The sequence below is a fragment of the Besnoitia besnoiti genome, chromosome VI, assembly GCF_002563875.1.
Source record: "Besnoitia besnoiti strain Bb-Ger1 chromosome VI, whole genome shotgun sequence".
Classification (NCBI taxonomy): Eukaryota; Apicomplexa; class Conoidasida; order Eucoccidiorida; family Sarcocystidae; genus Besnoitia; species Besnoitia besnoiti.
The window spans coordinates 639928-655686 of NC_042361.1; the positions used below are offsets into that span (position 1 = coordinate 639928).

The 15759-nt window shown below is 52.8% G+C and overlaps 1 protein-coding gene across 1 annotated transcript; it reads right to left on the bottom strand.

The window, feature by feature from the left end:
• Positions 1 to 6872: 6872 nt before the first annotated feature.
• BESB_065180 (YT521-B family protein) lies at positions 6873 to 10886 on the bottom strand (the record flags this gene model as incomplete). The annotated part of the gene is made up of 7 exons (XM_029364912.1): positions 6873 to 7292; positions 7790 to 7881; positions 8308 to 8626; positions 9118 to 9202; positions 9583 to 9770; positions 10210 to 10337; positions 10754 to 10886. 7 exons carry the CDS (start codon positions 10884 to 10886, stop codon positions 6873 to 6875), a joined length of 1365 nt encoding a protein of 454 aa, XP_029218495.1.
• Positions 10887 to 15759: the final 4873 nt, after the last annotated feature.

Sequence of the window (15759 nt, forward strand, 5' to 3'; positions counted from 1 at the left end):
AAACGATAGTGTGGCGCGAGCGACGCCAACAAGCAGACTATCATCGACGGGCGAGTAAACGACACGGTGCTACCAGGATGCCTCCTCCGTAACCACGCGTCAGATACCACTCGACAACCATTTCCTCCATCCAAAAAACACCCCCCAGTTTTGTCTTCCTTTACAGTCGCCTCTCCCCTCTGTTCCCTCGGTCGGGTTATCAGGGTCTCGTCGCCCGGCGTATACCCTTGCAATTTCTTGCTTCTCGCTTCACATGCGGTTCTTTTCAGATCACAGTGATAGGTGCGTACCCAAGAACTCCCCAAAAAAGGGACAGCCTCCAAGCTGCATTGCAAACACCAACATGTTGAATTTACCAAATACGCGCGGTGGCGTCGGGGTCTTCTCGCTTGGCCACCTGCCGGCTCCTTCTGCATCCACGTCGCTCTGTTACTCTTGCAGACACATTTCACGGTGATGAATAACCAGTCGTTTGCAGGGCTTCGTTGCTTGCCCGCCGAAGGGGCAGAAAAATACATCTTCGTTGTATCTCCACCCTTCATCGGTAGCCGCCTTACGGAGACCCGCCCCGGAGGTACGCGTGTGGACGAAGAAAACTTCGGCGTCCTTATTTATGCCTTTCCTCCCCCACAGATTACCCTAGGTTGTTTTCTTCATCTCCTTCCATAATTATCTCTATTATTTAGTGGATGCTTGTCGCTACGACATGAGCGCGGCGCTGCCTCCCTGCCGTGCCATGTCCCCTTGTCAACCAGGAGCAGCCTCTTTGCGAGTTGGCACATTGGTCACCAGAGGGCCAGAACAAGCGCAAGCACGCTATGGCAGTAAAACGAAACCAAAACTGTTGTAATCCTGAAAATTTACGACATGACAACGGCCACGCGCCTGCACACACTCACAAACCGGGTATGCAGGCATGAGCCAGCTCTTTGCTTCTTTAGTTCAAACCTGGACCTCTGTTGGTGCATTATCTCACATGGTCCTCTAAAGCAGGGTATGTGCTCCGCCACCGCGTGAGATTCAGACGTATCAAGCGCCAAGTCGTAAAGAAGCCTCATGTGTTAGAGTAAAAGTTGCCTCTATCATGCCGGCGCCCCTCAAACCAACTCGCGCTAGCGGCTGTGCCATTCAACGCGGGCTTTTTCGTCTGACCAGTTTGTGTCTGTGTTTATGCTACCCTGTTGTGTGTGCTCGCCACGGACTGAGCTGCCGGAGAACTTGGGCCCTACTCGCACCCACAGTGAACGTAGCATTGGAAGACAAGTTCTGAAGGCTGGAAATCTCTACACGCGACCCACGTGATGGTGACGAGCCGGTTCCACAAGGCTTGCAACTTTTTGCCATTTCACTACGTCAGAAATTTGTGGTCAGTGACCGATGACATGCTCCGAGATGCATCTTCCTGATCACACTTTCAGGAGTACTTTAGTAAATACCTGCGTGCGTGATGCATGCACCTGCCTCACGCCAGCGTGCGTGTGGCTCTTGGCTGGGATGGTGCATGGTAACAACTGAACATGCAGCTGACGCACTTCCCGGACGCCGATACCATGACAGCCGGGACATGGAACGGGGAACTACGGCAACCCGCTGAACCCTACACTTATAGCGGCTGGCCAAAACTGGAGCAGGGTCATTTGAGAACAGCATAACCAGGCGGAGGGCAGCGAGCTCCGTGTGTGATTTCTGGAAAGGCGCGACATCTGCAGACGCTTCAACGGAACGACGCATGTACCTTTTCCGCTGAAAAATCACAATGGCCCCTGCTCTGGACAAAATCACCGATTCCAGGGGTCTTCAGGATTCAGGCGTATACATAGAGGATTAGCACGGCAGCACGGAGCTTCCCCCCCGGAGGCAGGGCGAGCTCACTCGCTTGCGACAGCTTGACTTTCGTAACATACAGTTGCCCCAGCTGGTGCGGTGCCACTGAGTGTAGGTTCTCACGGGTCTGCCACCGACTCACCCTTCCATAACTGGAGAGTGTTTGCGTTACCGGAGAGACGGCCCGCCGGCATGAGCTTGGGTTTGGAACTTGCCTTTTTGCGCCCCAATCTGTTACACTTTTTCCGGCGACGCCTGTGCTGAAACATCGCTGCTCCGTAGCAGCTTGAGCGCTGAACGTCCGGCAGCCGCCAAAGCCCACTCCCCTCTTCGAGAGCCGAGAGTTGATTGTAATGTCAAACATGACTCTCCTGACAACTTCTGGGTTAGCGGGCTGTGTGTGTATTGCTCAGCAAGATCCACAGGACGCCACTTCGTCAGCACATCTCCTGCCTCGTCACGCAAGCACCATGACACTCATCTCAATAATCTAAGCATCCCGAGGCCATCCAGCAGGCACCAGCTGTTCAGCCACCAGTTGTTCTTTCTAAATACGTTTGTGCGGGTGTAGAAGAGATCCCCACTGGCGACAAATCTGGAAGTAAGCCATATGGGACGAGACTCCAATGAATTCTAAATCAAGCGGTCAAGCGGTCGCCGCATAGAACATGGCTGAAAACATAGCGGTAGCTACCGTTCCTGCGGGCCACGATTTGCAGCCGACTCTGAACCAGTACCGAAACATCTACATTGGTACACACAGCTTGTGTGAAGGTGGGGGGCGCTGGCGCTATCTTCGGGCTCTCCGTTTTATGCTTCAAACACAAGTTCCATCTCAAAGTCAGGCGCGCGCATTGACCACTGTATACGCCAGGCGGCACACTTCACTATCTTTGGGTGGCGTGGCAACCATCGCGTCGCACGCACCACTTTTCGACCGATAAAAAAAGTGGCAGACGGAGGATTCATCAACCTCTCCCACGGTGAGAACAGTGCCGTTGAATGCATTTAAAGCAAAGACCTGCAGAACGCTGACGAACGGAGACGTGCTTCATCTCAGAATCGAACTACATCTGCACTGTGTGCCTGTTCGATTATTTTCATGGCCGATCGCTACACACTGAAAAGTGGTCGACTCTAAGAGAACGACAGGCATATAAAGCAAACCCCCCCGCCGCCCGGGTGGTAGGCCTGTGGGCAAGAGAATGGCTTTTCGTGCCGTCATTAAACTCCATATTTGTTCTATGCTGCGGCTGAAAGTGCGGAGAGCTTTCGTCGCCGCGAAGTTCGGCGGGGGCGCGTTCGTAACACATGCCGTTCCATGTGCAGGTCGCGGCTCACAGGACCAACCAAGCCACGGCGTCGCCAAGGTATCAGGCTCAGTCAGGACAGACACGACGATTGATTTGGTGTCAGAAGCGTTAACGTACCGTGGCGCAGCTTCCGACGCCGCCTTCCAGCCACGGAGGGGGGCCTCCAAACAGGCTCTAGATGCTCCACCAAATAACTATACTCTCGCGCTCCAATGCAGTGAGTTGGGAGGGTAGTAGCCTAGTTTCCCAACTAGGCTACATATCGATGATACAATTAGTTCTTCAGGACGGTACGGTTCAAGGCCAGAAGCCTGGGGTGCAGAGAATCGAGGAGCATGCTCACGAGTATTATAAACCGCACATACTGCTGAGGTCTCCATTATTCATGACAGTAGGAGTGACCGAGCATGTTTCGTCAGTGAGAGCCTTGTCAAAGGCACGATGACACACCTTTCTATATCAATCAAGTAGGTGGTGAGATACTCTCGGCGCTCGCATTATAGTAACTGACAAGACGGTTGCTATCTTGAAACGTACCAGTCGGCCACGAGCCTGTAGCACGTGACTACTAACTGGCAGTGTCACCTGAAAAATCCGCACTTCTACTTCCTGGTTTATCTTCGGTGTGACGCGCTGTCGGTTGGCACCTCGTGTCATCGTCAGGAACCCCTGGAAGGTGCGCCCCTGCTCCGCCTCCATGGCAGGATTAATGTGGGAGCAGTGTGGCGTATGTGCTTAGAGAAAGAGCAGCGGCCTGCAGTGAGTTTGAGCTGGTGGCGTCGTGCAACGCATTTATTGTCAATGGAGCCGGTGGGATATTATTTGCTGATGAAGCGACTTCGACAGCGTCCCCCCCCCTTCTTGACCACGGTGATGGCGTGAAGTGAGTTTGCCGACAGCAGACTTCTCTTCGCATTTGCCTCCGGTTCTCCGCTAAGTGGCACGAAGTGACGCGCGCTCATGGTTTTTTGTTTCGATTTCTTCGTTGATCGCTGCATCATGGTTTGTTGCAACTCCATGACTGTGTTATGCACGCGCAACCAGACAGTTCCTTCTTCTATACCCTTTTCAACTGTGCCGCGCGACTGGTCGTGTCTAGGTATCATTTCCTCGTCAGTATCATTCTGGCCCTCCAACAGAGGCTGGAAACACCGCCGTTCTCCAGTGCGTTGTCTAATCTGCTAAACAGGTGTAGACCATGGATAGAAAACTTGAGGAAGAGACCTCTACCGTTGTGAGGTAGTCGATGTCTTGAGACGGGCTTGCCCTCACGCGATCAATGACAGCTGACACAGTGTCTACGCTACCTTGATGAATCAGCCAGCACTCCTGGATTAGGATTCACATCTCCTTGTCCCTTGTCGTACCAAAATAGGTTCGCAGTATCATCGGCCGATGCAGATATTCGCCTCTCGTGTTTCTGTCATCACCTACGCCTTGCAGCACCAATACGACACGCCATTCCACGTGCATGTGTGTAGTTTTTTTTTGAACTAAATTGTTCCCGAATAGCGCTGAACTCCGCTTCTGGATACATCATGATCCTTCGTATTTTTTACTGTGTCCTGTGGTTCTATCCTCCTGTCTCTTCACAATCCTCTCTCCCGGCAGGGATGCCCTCCGCGTAGCCACAATTACTCATGAAGGTGGCTGACAAGCGCGCGACCACGGACATTACAGAAACCAATGGTGCCGGCGGTAATACAGCGAGACGCCGAGAGGCGACAGTACCAAATGGGGTAGGGCGCTACTGGTAACACTAGGAAGCGGAGGGCCGGGGCGAGGGGCGTGGTTGGGTGGCGAAGCGCCTAGAACGCAGAGTGCAGCGCAACGATATGTCGAGACATCACAACGCATTTTATCGTCCAGGCACGCATCAACACCAACGGGGGAGACCAGACGAATGGAGCCAACAAACAACGCGGCTTAGGACAATTCACGTAAAGGAGTCAGAGGCTGAACAACGGAGAACGAGGGAGCAAACGTGCAGGAGGTTTGGTAGCTGTCCCCACATCATTTGCCTCAGCTGGTACTTGTGTATCCACCTGTATTGCTTGACATCGTTTTGTCTTCCCTCGGAACGTGTCTCTATCAGCCTGGGCGACGGCGTAATATCCAAGGCAAGAGAGACACCAGAACAAACCTGGTATTGGATGGGGAAATACTAGCTCCCAATGAGTGTAGGCACAGCCGCGGTATCACGTCATATCTCGTTTACTGATCTAGGAATGATGGGGAATTGCAGTGTCGGCAGGTCGCACCCATACGAAATGAACAGGAGAGTACAGTCGATCCTCCGCAGGAAAATGCAACGCGTATAAGCCCGCACCCCAGCCTCACACGTATGAAGACAAGCCACTTGCTCGGCTAATTCATTCTCCAGCTCCGGCATCTGCCAGTTTCCGATGCCTCCCAGGCGCAAGTTCTCAGAAGAGCTTCATGCTGGCTTGGCACCCCCTCATGAACTGTGGCGCGGGGAAATCCATTCGACAGCGTTGCATCCCCGGATCAACGCACAGGGTCGCTGTGCCGCCCGCACCCGTCATTTCAAATAATGCGCTGCTGTTGTTTCTGGCGGTAGCAGAGAGGGCAGCTGTTTTCCGCACGTCAACAAAATTCCCTCATCCTTGTCTGATGTGCCTTGTCAGTTGCATACAGGGCGGCTATACTGCTTCAAACTCAATAGGGTGTTCCCACACTCTTAAGCACCGTGAGGTGCGTGATGATGCTTGTCTGTAGTCAGTCTGAGCCTCTGGAGCAGGCGCCTCGTTCGCGCCTGGCAACTCCCCACATGCTGACACGCTGGGGTCTACGAAGTGGCTTTTACATACGTTGTAGAGAAGGTTGTCGTGGGACCATCCATCTGAAGACCGGAAGTGCATGCAAATGCTTTCGGTCCCCAGGCTTCATGTGAGGGTTCTTACGAATTCGGCCGTGCAAAGCCAACGAAACAACTGACAACAGAACGCATGTTCCTCATTGCAGTAGGCTCTATCATCGAACATGTCTAGATCATTTCCTGCATCATCCCTGTATCCAAGTATGTGGCTCGAGAGTACCCAGTGCTGTCGTTCAGTAATGCGCAGTAAAGCCATTAAGGCGACATGTTCGACATAGTTCACCCCCTTCTTATTACCAAGCCAGCCGCGTGGCGTCGGTCGATGTGGTGGAATGCAACAAACAGATTAAAGTCACGGCACCCTGAGGAGTTGTTCACGTAGCAGCCGTTCCGCATCGCAAGCTTTCCAGCAGACTGAGTACTTCTGTCTCGTGTTCCGTCCAGCGTTGAGTTCGCGTGCGGCTCAGAGAAGCTCGGTTGATGCCAACAGCGTCCCGGGGAGAGTGGACCACGCTCGCATTCAGTCCTGTGGTAGGGTCAGCCTGCTTCCTGCCCACCGGATGGTAGCTTCACTCTTCCAATCCCTTCGTGGAGATAGTTCCCGATAGTCTCAACTTAGATGCAAAGATGGACATAATTAATCCTTGTACGGTTTGTACCTACTTGACTCCTCAGTTTAAGTTAAGGAGTCCTTACTCAGCTAGTTATTGAGATATACTCACGAGCCCAAAACCATAACTTCGTAATCCCAATGGTTTGCGATAGAACCATATCACAATGGTCCTTACACAGTTCAACCCGTTACCCCATTTCGGCCGTCTCTTTCTGGTTATTTCATAGCCGTCGTTTACATATCATGTTTGGTGCAGTTTCTTCCCCTCCTCCTCTTCCCCCAGCTACCCTTCGTCTAGAATCGTTTCCTCAGCCGAAAGCTGGTCCCCTTCAGATAGCTTATCGGTCTCGTCTGTGTGATATCTCCCTCCCTTTCTAATATCGGCGTCACCTCTACCGCGGCCTTGATCTGGCTGACTCGTCGAGGTCGTGGGCTCCTCATGGCCGTACAGGTCAGGACTATCGGCCGTCTCTCTCTCTCCTTTTGCCTGCTCTCGCTCCCCTGTGCAGCATGTTGCGTCAATCTCTGTCCGTGTTACATCACTCCTCGATCCAGGCAAGCTGCCCGCAACCGTCAACCTCTTTTTGCTCTCGCGCACCACCTCACTTCCCTCGGCTCGTCCTTCCTCACAGCGTGCCGCCACCAGCCGGCGCCTCCAGTACGCTCTGGATGCTTGATATGCACGGATGTATCCATCATACGTCTGTGCAAGAAAAAAAACAAAAAAGCGTAGCATGTGTGCGAGTTACCATCGTTAGGTCTCTCTCTTTCTACACGCAATTCTCTCTGGAAAGTATGCCTCGGGCCCTGGCGGCATGCAGGCATTCTTCGTCTCCCTCGTTCAGACTCTTATGTACTTCGACAGAGCCATTGAACAGCCAAACGCCTCTTGGTCGCCGCAAGTTTCCTTCGGTACACTAAACACCAGTCCTGCACCTCCTGGCCTCTACTCTGCCGTCGCTTCTTCACCTTCCTCCCTTTTTCCTACCACACACGTGCCCAGGCTAGTGTTGCTCCTGTCCCCCCCCCCCCCCCCCCCCCCCCCCCCCCCCCCGCCCAACACTCTTGAGGGCTACGGCCCTTCTATTTGCCACACTCATCTGCTCTCAACTTTTCCTCTGAGGGCTCCGTCCCATGATATTTCTGCTATCTCCCATCACTCTGTACCAGCTCTCTTTCCACGAGTGTTTAGAGACCCACCAAGCCCGTGAGGTCGACCGGATAGATCTGGATTGCAGGGTTGACTATGCGGCGCCCAGCGGCGCTGTCTGGTTCGATGTGGACGCTGTTAGCTGCAAACGCCGCCGAAATACGCAATAGTATAGCTCATCATGGCAAGCCGAAGGCTGGCGAGACGTAGGTGATTGAACAGTCTGCTGGAAGCCGGGTGGTTGTTCTGTCAGGCAGCGCCACCGCCCCGCAAGCAGCACCATGGAGACGCGCGATCCTGTGGCTATTCAAAGCCCAACCTGGGATTCTGAACTTGGTTTCTACGTTGCCCTGCGCTTTCTCCTTCGGATGGATCTTGCTACGCCTCGTTTTCCAGTACAGCCATTTCCCGCTATCCTCCACACCGCTATGTTGTCTCTCTCTTATTCGAGTACCTGTGGTGAACTCGCGGCGGCCATCCCGCGGACATCCTGTTCTCTCATTCTCAATGTTCATACTCCTGCCTTGCCTGACAGGAGCCTGATACTGTTATCTGCTTCGACATTTACCTCCTTCGCTTGCTGGGTGTGGAGCTACAGGCCCCGTAGACCTTGACGAGTCGCCAACACTGTCTTCACACGCTCGGCTGCTGCGCAGAATTGGATGCATTTGTCCCTCATCCTCTCTTCGTTTCGGGAAGCCAGCAGAGGATAACGGCCTGCTGTTCTGTGCGTCGATGCGGCCACGCTTGGAAGGCTCATACGGCGCCGACGAGGGGGCATGCGGGACCGGAGGCGGGCTGGGGCTCGAGGTCGACGTGGACAAACACTTTTGCCACTGGGCCTCGAAAAGCGCACAGATGGAGCGGCCGACGCTAGGCGCAACCTCCTGTGCAACAGCAGAAAAATACAAAACAATTATCACACGATTGTGATTCCGCGCGGGCCGACGTCTCCGCATATAAACACGCGCCACATTCATATACATGTACACACAAACACGTGAATCTTCAATAGAGGTGAACAAACACGCGCGCAGTGCCTGAGCACGTACACTTACCCAGAGGACAGCAACATGTATGACATCAAATCCCCGTGAGACTCACATGGCTGAGTTAACAGACAGGCCTCCCAGAAGAGCGTGCACGGGGCGTGGCACGTGTGCCTCGTCACAGTGACTGTCCGGGCCCTCACGACTCCGTCGGAACCGTCACATCAGTAGCATCCCGCAGAGGCAGTTCGCACGTCATCTGTTATACATTTCTACTAGTTTAACGGAGGTTCTGTGATCCAGTTTGTTTCGCTTTCAATACAGAGTCCTCCGTTCGCTAACGGTACGAAGCGACAAGAAAGGACAAGCAAAGCGACTGTCGAACCCACCTGGCCGTCGCGAGCTCGGTACACCGGAAGGTTTTGATTCAGTGGGTTCAGCAACCCCTCGCAGTGCTTGAAGTCCAGCGGCACTCTGGTGGCAAATCACACAGAAAGAAGTGAACCAGATCGTTAATTGTTGCGACAGGTGGCAGCCTGGTCACGCAGCGGTGCGGAAACATGTGCGTCGGTGCTAGCATGCACGGGAACGAAAAGCCACGACCAGCGGCTCGCTCTGGGCAAGGAGACAATAATACAGAAATGAGGAATCACGGTACACAAATCCACGGAAAATAGAGAAGAGCATTCTCTTAACCCTGTCGTAGATCTGTCGAGCCTCCATCCTTTGGCAAAGCTCTGTGCTGTATCCAGGCGCATCACTACCACATGGATGACACCGAAGCACGCTAGGCGCGCGTGTATGCAGATGAAGACGGTTTCATGCGCTCCCGCCAGCATCCGAGCCAATCTTACTTTCTAATCCACTCAAGATCAAAGGTCTTGCCTTCGAAGTGGGATTGGGTGGAGCCCCACGGATCCTCGGCTGCCTTAAACAGGTCACTCTTTAGGGCACAGTGACCTGGAAGGGAGCGCATGATAGCCCAGCCGCAAAAGTAGTGCGTGTTGTTGACGCTGAAGAAAAGAACTACATGCTTGCATGACTGAGCAGAGCAAACGCGAACACGACACACAAGCACGGCACACCCACATCCACTGCAGCGGCTCCGCGTGCCAGTCCGTCAGAATATCCAATGTCCTTAAACTGTTCAGTTTTGTCGAGAATTCCCTGCATCTGATGCGGCTCCACACTGCAGCGGTCGCGTTCGTCTTTTTTTCTGCTGAAGCACTGCCCAAGGCTGCGCAAATCTCTACTCTTCAGGTTGTCCTGGACACTGAATCCATGAGCACAACCTGCCTGCGGAACAGCTAAGTGCAATGCTGTTTGCAGAAGAGCCTGTGAATCGCCAAATTCGATTTGCGGCGCACCTCCGGGAAGAGAACAACCACGGCTCGGGAAGCCACACGACAGTTGACAGACTGCCGCGCCTTTCTCGTGTTCCCTTCCGGCCTCGTCAGCGCTCTGCATCTGCGCATCCTCACCTGCAGCGCAGAACCAAGAGTTGCGTCGTTGTATGGGCGAGTCGCCCACATGCTGTATTTCATGGCTACGTCGATGTTGTACAGCAGACGCGAGCGCAGAATGAAGTAGCGAACGTTCTGTTCCTCGTCTGCGTGGCAAACCAAGGAAATGCCGAAAGAGATGGACAAGCTGGGAGGAAATGGAGCTGTTTGAGGTTACGAGGACCCACGCAATCACAAAGTCCCCCGCGCACGAGAGTCGTGTTCCTGCGCCGTCTGAATACGATAGGATGGCGACAGAGGCGCCCGGAGACGATATCACCTGAGAAGCGCCCAGAGATGATATCCCCTGAAAAGGCTGCTTTTTCTATCCCACGAAAAAGAGACAAAGAAAAGCAGGTTGCCAGCAAGCGGCGTGAAACCACACATGAAAAGGCGAGACTGTATTCGGCAAATCGCCGAGTGAGGGAGGACAAGATTCGCAAGCAAAAAAAAGAGGAAACGGAAAAGTGTGTGCACCTTGTGGCGTTTTACGGTTCCCCGTCATCACTCCTCTTTCACTTACAGATCATCTTGGCGTACGACGTCGGCGGGGATGAGTCGTATGAGGCCAAACAGAAAGCATGGCGTCCTTGCCGGCAGAGAGGCGTCCCTTCGCTGCCGCTACGCGCATATGTATCAAACGTTGTTCCCGCCATTTGACTCTCTGTCTGTGTCTGCTTTTATCACATGCCCTCTCCTCTTTCTTCCGTTCCGCCTTCTCTTCGCTCGGGGTCTGGTCACGTCGTCCTCTCTCCTGCATACGGCATCTCCGCTAGCCCCTTCGTCTGTACATGTTCGCAGTGTGCAATTTGCCCTACTTCTTTGTTCCCGCTGGCGCTGCGTGAGCACCCTCATGCCGGCTTTCTAACCATTGGTCGCCGCCCTAAAGTTCCTTCTCCTCCCCAGGCACTTTTCGCGAACGTCGGTGCTCTTCTCTGCTTCTGCTCCACGTCAGCGGTTGCCGCGCGCTAGGAGAATCGGAAATTAGTGGGTGGAAAGAGTCAGGGCGAGGTAGACATGCAGCACATCGGAAGGTCGGGAAACTACGAAAAACATAGGCAGCTGAAGGCGAATGCCGAACCCGAAGCACAGATTCGGGTTCCAACAGAATGCGCATAACGCCTCCTTCGCTAGCGTCCGAGAGACCAGTGAAGTGGAAGAAGGAAAGGCCAAAATTCGGGCACCCTGCCGCGTTTCACGGTTCCTCGTCATCACTATTATGTTGAAGATCCTACTTCGCGCGTGAGTTCGAGAGTTTACCCTCCCCCGTACCCTGCGTGTCTCCCCTTATCCCCTGGCGATTCGTTTCCGTCATTACGCGATCATTCGCCTCTGGTGGTTACTCGAACGCTGGATTCCGCGGCGGATAACCGCAACAGCAAGCTGGAAAAAAATTAAGACGGAGATGAAGACTCTGACTTCTCCGCTGTTTTGCATGCCCCGTTATTCCATAGCTCGCCCTGCGCTGTGTGACTCTTCTCAAGCCTCCCGTTATCTGAATTTCCTCTCCCTGCGCGCCCCGTTCCCCTTTTTCCTCCATTATCCAGTCTTCCTGTGTCTTACTCCCTTTGACTGAATCGTGCTCATGAGAAGCAGTTAGTCTCTACCTGAAATTCGTTCCACGAAGGTAGGGATCTACTTTTATCGGTTGTGACTCGCTGCGCCAAACTGGGGTTGCCGATGAAAACGTGGAGGAAACGGAGACGCAACATGCCATCGGAGCGAACCGTCGAAAATATTTGAAGGTGAAGGTGTCGGAAAGCATAGAATTGGCGAAGGGATTACAGTAGAGAAAGTTGAGGTGCTCTTCTCTTATCGATGACTGGAGGCCCCTCGCAGTGTTTTTGGGTGGTTCGGGGTAGCGAAGACCGCTGGTGACGTTAGCTTAATGCGGTATCAATTCCAATCGCGATTGCAAGTGCCCTTCGTTTTCAGTGTGCCATTGCGTAACAATTGTTGTATTCTCGTGTGTGCAATTACCATGCGGAAGCTCACCATGTCAATGGAATATCAACAACGGTGAAACTTATTTGATCAACATAACAACATAGAAGGTAAAGCTGGATTACGTTCAAACTTTTCACTGGATGCCGTGTTTTAAATATACGCTGGATACTACTATACTTAATGCACTTAACATGATGGTCATGAAAAGCACAATAGAACGTGGATCGTGTGCTCTCAATCTAAATTCATCTTATAACTTCGGTTTCTTAGTTGCAATTACCTTTGTACATCAAATAATTACAGGTATCACTTTAGCGTTCCGATATACTTCTGAAGCACGCTCTGGATGTCCGAACAACCAGAACAGATGTTGGTAAAGCACACTATCACCAGAATACCTAATACCTAAAATTCAGTGTTTACGTGCATATGCATCTGATGTAACATTAAAACGGTTCTTTGTATTGCACTTTATATGACCTTTTGTAGGTTGCATTCTAATTGTATTACACACCTTTTAGTTACATTTAAATGGTTTTAGTAACCCTGCAGGTCGCTGGAGTTATACATACCTCGATACATGTGGATTAAGATACACAAGAAGACGAAAGAAGCAGTTCCTGCGTGCAGCATCCTAAATTCCAATCCTGCTGCGACCTCTCAAACTAGATGTTGAACACTAGCGAATGCACAACATGCTTCAGAAGTATATCGGAACGCTAAAGTGATACCTGTAAATTATCTGGAGTACAAAGGTAAGTGCAACTAAGAAAGCAAAGTTATACGATGAATTTAGATTGAGAACCTTTGTAGAAACCATGTGGATATCAATCCACGTTACATTCTACCTCTAAATCATACAGCGGTCTTAAGGTACGCCGGAGAGAGCAGGTCAGATAATATTGGGAGTTCTAATCCTCGGATTGTATCAGCACCACCATGTCGGATCATTACTCCCTTGTTAGTGAAAAAGATTCAGTTAGGAACGCTAGTTCACCGTCAGATGTAATACATGAGCTGGGTTAAGAACGTCTAGAGACGCATGTCCGGGGGCGTCTCTCATCAGGCCCCGCGTTGTCTCCAGCTGGGAAGAAACTTGACAACTGTTATGCCGGGTTAACTTATCTTGATTTTTTACTTTGCACCTACACCTAGCACCCCCCCGCCCTCCCTACATCCCCCTGTCGACTCCGCTGTTGTCGACGGTGCTGCCTTTGCTGCCGTGAACGGCAGCCGTCAGAACCGCAAGCACAGCTTTCGTTTCTGTGGGCACGATGTGGCGTCTTTCCTGCTTCGCTGAAGCGCTTGCTCGGTAGGCCCCTGTTTATGATAATGTTCATGAATCACCTAAAATTGATAACCACTGACCTGGCTTCCGGAACGGCCTGGGATGCACAAGAACTGTGTATGAATCTCATGACATTGACGGCTCACGCGACCCGTCCCCCGTGCACACAAAGACACATCTTCAAGAGTAGTTCGGCGCAATATCGTGCACCAAACACGCTAATCCAAAGCCATCAGGGATATTGAGCGCAGTGCTGTGATACGGCCTCTCACCCCCTGCTGACAGGCGGCGACACCTCCCCAGTTCAATAACTCTAATTGTGTTTGGTGTCAATTGGACCCTCAGAGTGACAGCTTCTGCGTTCTTGTCACGCGCACGATGTCGCGTATGGTCACCACTGCACATATGGCTGGCTACTCGAGGTTGGGGGGCCTTCCTACCTCGCTGGTAGTTGGTTCTGAACTGCGTCACCTTCTTCACCCACTGTTCCGCATAGATCATGCATTGTGGACTAAGACACTTGACGAGTGGCTCTCATCATGGGTGTCGCGGATGGGAGTTGTTAGAGTTCGTTTGCCCTCACGACCGAGGGCACCCATGAAACTGCTCTCGCCCACGAATATGGTGCAGGAAACTCAGGAAGGGGGAACAAAGGAAGAGAGCCTAAATTGAACGGGGCGGTGGCTTGAGGCACCGGCTGCGAAATGCAAGACTGCGGGAGCAGGCTCCAGAGTGTAGCCGGCCCAGAGTCAGTGGCACAGCTGAGCCGTGACCACACGCCCGCAGGGGATTGCGCTGAGTAATGCCGGTCGCGTTTTTGTACCTACAAGCATGCGGCGCTCGATACTCAGAGGAGGTTTTCAGCATTCGTACGCTAGCAAGCGCTGAGTGCGCAGGGCAACAATGGTTCGTCCCAAGAAAGTTGCACTCGTATTTGTGTCACACTGTCAGGTCAGGGCTTGCTTTCGCAGAAATTCAATCAGTGGCAATACGAGCATGCCTTTCGTCAGGCAAGACAGATTCTGCTACTATCAGTACATTGCAAAGCACAAAACTACCATATGAGGCCATCTGAGCAAACCTGCCTCAGGGAATTATTTTGTCGTGGCGTTCACTCGTATGTTCATCTCAGACGCACGAAACGGGCCTATTCAGTCGACGATGTGCACACTGCATTCCCGATTCACAGATAAACCGCACTAGGCGATTACGCGTGGCGTAATCGCCTATGTTGCACTACTGCATTGATGGGCGGGGCCTTGGTGCACAGGCGTCCGTTTGTAGCACGCGTATGGGCGCGGTATGGTTTTTGTGGAGCTCTTCTTCTCGGCGCGGACAGCCTCCGTCAATGACGAATAACACGCGAAACCCTATCGTGCTCAGTCATGATTGAGTCCGATCTAGTGACGCTGGGGGTCGTGACAGAGACACTTACACGTGGGCAGCACGAATGATGCTCTCGTCTTCGATTCCGCATCCGTGGCATCTCATATTGGTAGGCATTCGAAACCGGAGTAAAAGCCATATGCCAAAATCCGCCGGCGTTCTGCGTGAGGGGGAGGGAACTGGGGGGAGGGGCGAGATGTCACTAGGACATGGACAGAAGCGCGGGTGGTGAGGCTGCACTAAACCGCCCCCCCCCGGTTCCGACACACCCTTCCCGTCGTACGATGAGGATGGTGATGAGTGGATGTCTTGGGTATAAAATTCCCTACCTAGATGATCCTCTGTCGCAGCATTTCCTCCAGAAACTACGTTCGGGTTAAGTAGGTGGGTTGGACATCGATGGAGCCTTCCTTTCGTAGAATGCGTTCATGGCGTCAACGCGTGTGTCCCCAGTGCCGTGACTACCCTGCACAGTGAACACTTCAGGTGTAGTCGCTCAGCGGGAGAGTGATCTGGCAAGCACGTCGCGTAGCACCATAGGCGGGCGGGTGATAGGGCACCAGGCCGTGGAAACCTTGGCAATCTTCAGACCCCGACGCCAACAGCCCCGGAACCGTCACTCATTTGTAGTGCAGGTGAGGGAACACATTCCGGGCATCCACGACAGGCTGTAACAGGCATTGTTTCTGCCGCAACCTACGCGAAAGGCTATCCCACGTGTTTCGCTCCCGAAGTTAAGTCCGCGGATGCTGGTCAGAAGTCCCGTCTAACCTCGCCTATGCGCCTTCAATAACACTCTTAGGCGGGGGAAAGGAACACCTATGTGCAGCGGTTCACGTAAGACGAGAGACCGCCCAGCGATATGAGCTCCGGCGTGAATGCCCTCACGCGGTGCTTTCCCTTTGAGG